The sequence below is a fragment of the Ailuropoda melanoleuca genome, chromosome X, assembly GCF_002007445.2.
Source record: "Ailuropoda melanoleuca isolate Jingjing chromosome X, ASM200744v2, whole genome shotgun sequence".
Taxonomy (NCBI): Eukaryota; Metazoa; Chordata; class Mammalia; order Carnivora; family Ursidae; genus Ailuropoda; species Ailuropoda melanoleuca.
In genome coordinates, this window is record NC_048238.1 from 52962236 (window position 1) to 52966849 (window position 4614).

Genomic DNA, 4614 nt, shown 5'->3' on the forward strand with positions numbered 1-4614 from the left:
CTGTACCTCCCCCCTCTGGCTCTGCACCCCACTGGGCTGTGACTTCTGCGTCCACCCCACCACCGAACCCAAGGAGCGAGAAGTGACGCGACTGGAAACGGAGCGTCAAGGCCCAGGGTTCCAGAGGAGAGAGGGAGGATGCGCCAGTCCCTGGGCCAGTGGTCCTTGGGTGCGCTGGCACCAGAGGGAGGGAAGGACTCCACAGAGGGGACTGGGCCCAGGAAGGGGCAAGAGGAGCTCAACCCTGATCTTTAACGGCAGCTGAAGCACAGGGGCAGGGAAGGCCAGCGAGGGAAAGCCACGGGAGTGATCAAGAGGACACTCGGACAGCAGAGCAGGGGGTCCGGGAAAAGCAGGACAGTGATCCCAAGGAGGGAAGGGAAGAGGGACTGCGGCTCTGGAAGGGGTCCTGGGTTCCTGCTGAAGGGGCAGGGGGCAGGGGGGAGAACGGTGGTGAAGGGGAAGCCCAAGACCCAAAAGGAAGGGGAGATGAGGGCAGAACCTGAAGGGGGCACGCAGGGGGAAAGGGAGCAAAGGCTCAGGGGGCCAGGCAGAGCCCACTCAGATCCGACAGGCCGGGGCACCCTGGGGGCCGGACCGCAGGGCTCCTAGCCCACGCTCCCCACAAGGAGAAGGCCTACCACACAACCCCAGAGGTCCTCTTCTGGAAAAGGCTGTGACATGAAGCAGCCCCCCGCCCCGCCCCTCCCCTATCCCACTCCTCCCCACCCCTGGCCCAGCCCCCCACCCCCCGCAGAGACAAGGCTGACCACAGGCCTGAGAGGTACTTTAATTTGAAATTGCTGTGAACCGGGGTGGGGAGGGGGCAAAAGAACAGGGAGAGGAAGCCTTGGCTGAGGTCCAACAGGAGGGAACCGGCTTGGTCAGGGCTCCCTGGCTCCAAAGGCGCCAGCTGCTCCTCTTGCACGGAGATGCTGGGCTCCACCTGTCAGACAGAGCAGGGTCAGGGAAGAGCAGCAAGCCAGGGCCAGCCCCTGGCCTGTGGAACAGCCGAACAGCCGCGACTGTGGGAAGGGGAATGGTGTGCGTAACACTCACTTCAAAGGCTCTGGAACTTGTCAGTCAGGGACTGCATGGCCGCTGGAACAGAGACAGGCATAAGCAGGCCCTCCAGACACGGGGTGGGGGGTGGGGGGTAGAAGCCCATCCCCCTGTCCCCCTGGGGAACCGCCTAGCCCTGCAACCTGAAACCCCCTCCAGCCCCTATCCAAAGAGCCCCGGGCCTGCCTCACTCACCCACCACCTCAGTGAAATATGGACACGTCCTCCAAGGGAACAAAACGTGCCAGTGGTTCTCAAGCTTTGGGGCACATCGGAATCATTCAGACGTGACCAACCAACGCGCGCGCACACACACACACACACAGACACACACACGACCACGCCCGCGTGCGCCTCGCAGCCATACCAAGGAGCAGTTACAGGGAAAATCAATGAGGCATCTGTAAACGTCCTAGTAGAGGGACGCCTCTGGGACCTGTTCCCGCTGGCACAGTGTGCACGCAGTCGCGGCAGGACTTTCCCGATTGTGCACACATGGAGCCGCACACACACAGCAGGCTCCAGGGCCAGGCCTGCCGGGTTCTCCTCCCCACAGGAATGTTGGTCCCTGGGGGGCCGCCTGCACCTGCAGCCCATCCCGGCTTCTGCACCGAGGACACCCACGCCCGTCCCCCGCCTGCGTCTGCCCAACCCGGCCCCAGCCAGAGGGTCCTCATACCAAGCTGCTCCTTCAGGTCGTCTATTTCTCTCTGTAGCACGAGACACTAGGGCAGCAGACAGCAGAGAGAGAGAAACGATTAGTATCCTCTGGCTTCCTCTCTCCTCCGCCTCCCCCTCTCCCACAGGCACTACATCCCCAGGCCCAGTGGCCAATCCCGCACAGGCTCCTCGGTGGAAAGGAGGCACCTTCGGTTTGTGGGGAGCAGACGGGGGTGGGCGGGGAGGTACCTATGTCAGTCTAGCCCAGACCCGGATCCCACCCTCTAGTCTGGGCCTGCATTTCTAGGAGCCGCAGGAAGCATTACCCGAGGACAGCCCTGGGCGCCAGCTGGTGGCAGCTGCCACCTCTCTGGCCTTGGGGTGTGGTCAAGCGGCTCCTGGTCACCTGAAAGGGAAAGAACTTCCAATCCAGCTTCCAAGGCCCCCAGGGAGGGGCAAAGGGCCTCAGCAGGGTGGAACGTGAGGCAGCACCACCCTCTGCTGGCAACAAGTGGCCCCTGCTCTGCCAGCAGCTCCAACCCTGTCTCTGGGCCCGTCCCCCCTTGTCCCCCAGGGGCAGCCCATCCTTGAAGGTGGTCCCCAGGGACTGTGGCTCTGGCTTGGACTCTCCCAGAGCTGCAGCCACAGCCAGCCCCTGGGACGAGCAACGTGGCCCAACAGGACTGAACAGAAGAAAGGCTCTGTTCTGCTGAAAGTCTATGTCCAGAGCCACACGTTGGGACACGGCCACGCATCACCCCTGCTGCACAAACCCCACCTGGGCGACGATGTGGCTTCAGGAGACCCCGTTTCCTTGGGAGAAGCTTCCCCGGGGAGGTGGGGAGGTGGGGAGGTGGGGACCAAAGCTGAGCCCGGAGCAGAGCCAGAGCCAGAGCCAGAGGTTTCCCTCCTCATCTCCTCTCGCCTGCACTCCCGTGACACCCACAAGACTCACTGGAGGGCGCAGGCACTCTGGGCAGGATGTCTCCCTGGCTCGGGGCCAAGGGCTCTGAGCCTCCTGGAACTTGGGGGGCTCTGGTGTAGAGGTCGCCACTGCTGCATTCTCCACGATGCATGCCCAAACAAGATGGCCCTGGCCTCTGTGTTGGAAGTTAAAAGAAAAATTTCTCGCCCGTCTGGACTTGGGATGTGGGGTGTTCGCGTGTGCGTGTGTGTAGGTGTGCACACGTGTGTGTGTAGGTGTGCACACGTGTGCAGGTGCGTGTAGGAGCTGGGGTGAGGCAGGGAATAGGGAAGGGAACTCAGAGGCTGGTCTGGCTGGCGCTTCCTCCCTAGGTCAGCCCGGGGCCAGGGGGCAGAGCTGAGCCGGGGAGAAGAGTAGGGCACTGACAAAGCCCAGGCTCCCTGCAAGGAAGGCTTGGGGACCAGCCAGGAAGTAGGAACCAGGAAGCCGATGAGTCTAAAGATGGAAGGTTCGTGGTCCAAACTTTGAAGGGGTTCCTGGCTTCCAATCAGCGACCAGCCCTCCCTTCATCCCGGCGCCTCTCTGGGCGGAGGAGGCAGGAAACGTGCCAAGGGTCCAGAGTGGTGCCGGGCACACACCGCGTGGTACCCGAGGTTACTGTCTGCCCCTGTGAAAACGACCCACGACCCGATCTGGCATCCTGGTGATCCCAGTGACCCCGGGGCACCCATGGCAACCCCTGAATTAGGGACAGAGGGAGCATGGGCGAAGAAGTGCGCGGAGGGGGAGCGGTGGGGGGGAGGGGGAGGGCCCCCGGAGAGGAGGAGCAGCGGGGCCTACTCACTTGGCCCTTGGGGAACGCGTCTCTGCCTTCTCCTGCGGCCGCCATCAGCTCTGCCTCCCGAGCCCTCCTGGCCGCAGATTTCTTCCCGGCGCCCGTGTGCTTGGACTGTTTGGTTCCCAAAGGGACCAGGGCACACCTCCTGGACCTCCCAAGCAGCGGGACACGGGAGATCGGGGGGAAGGTGGCTGGTTCCAGGGGAGCTGCCGAGACTCTCTGCCCCCAGGAAGGAAAGCTTTTCCCCGAGGCCACTTTGGAGGCCTCCCCTGGGGCTTTCTTCTCCTGGGCCACCTTCTTCCTAGAGGTGGCCCGGGGCAGGCCGCCTGCAGCAGCAACAGCAGCAGCTCCCTGGTAGCTGGGCCTGCTCTCCCCCTTCCCCCAGACCAGGCTTTGCATTTTCTTAGAGGGGGAGATGTCAGGCTCGCCAAAGGCCTGCCTCTCCCCAAGCGAAGTGAATCCGGGGGGAGCCGGGGTCAGGAAGGAGCATAGCGTGCGAAGGAAACTCTCCCTGACGTGGAAATTCGAGTGTCTCGGTGTGTCCCCGGGATCCTCGGGGCTGCTGGGCTTGGCCTGGCCTCCTTCTTTGGGGTGAGTGCTCACCCTCACCAGCTGTATGTCACTGAACTCATCTGAGGACTCGGGGTCGGAAGGCAGCACGCTCAGGCCTTTGGCGGCCGTCGAGGGCCGCTGGCGATCCGCCCTGACCTTCGACCTGCTCTTAGCGCCTCTCTTCGGGTTTCCCCAGGCTCGGCCTCCCTCGGGCCCACCAACGTGCGGCGGGGCGGCGGAAGGCGGCTGCGACTCCACGCGGCCCAGGGCGAGCGCGCCTCGCCCGCCGGGCCCCGCCCCTAGGCCCGCCCAACCGCCCGACGCTGCCAAGGCGCAGCCCTCCGGGGGCCGGTTTCTCCGCAGGCCCAGGGCATCGCGGTCTGCCAGCTGCTGCACGATGTCCGCCGCGGCCTCGTCAGCCACGCGCGACGCGTAGGCCGGGCCGTCCCCCTTGTGGTCGGTGGGGAAGCCGCCGGGGCGGCCTTCGTGGCCCCACAGCACCGGCCCTCCCGCTTCCAGCACTTCCCGCTCGGGCTCGAAGCCCTCGGCGTCTGGGAACCCGCCCTCGCCCTCGCCC

At 64.7% G+C, this 4614-nt stretch overlaps 1 protein-coding gene across 1 annotated transcript; it reads right to left on the bottom strand.

Moving 5' to 3' along the window:
- Positions 1-755: 755 nt before the first annotated feature.
- On the bottom strand, positions 756-4613 carry LOC105235354 (uncharacterized protein CXorf49 homolog; the record flags this gene model as incomplete). Its single annotated transcript, XM_034649028.1, has 6 exons — positions 756-946; positions 1060-1101; positions 1742-1787; positions 2049-2128; positions 2678-2822; positions 3492-4613. Coding segments are annotated over 5 exons (1434 nt in total), but the record flags the coding sequence as incomplete, so codon positions are not given.
- Between the last annotated feature and the right edge of the window lies 1 nt (position 4614).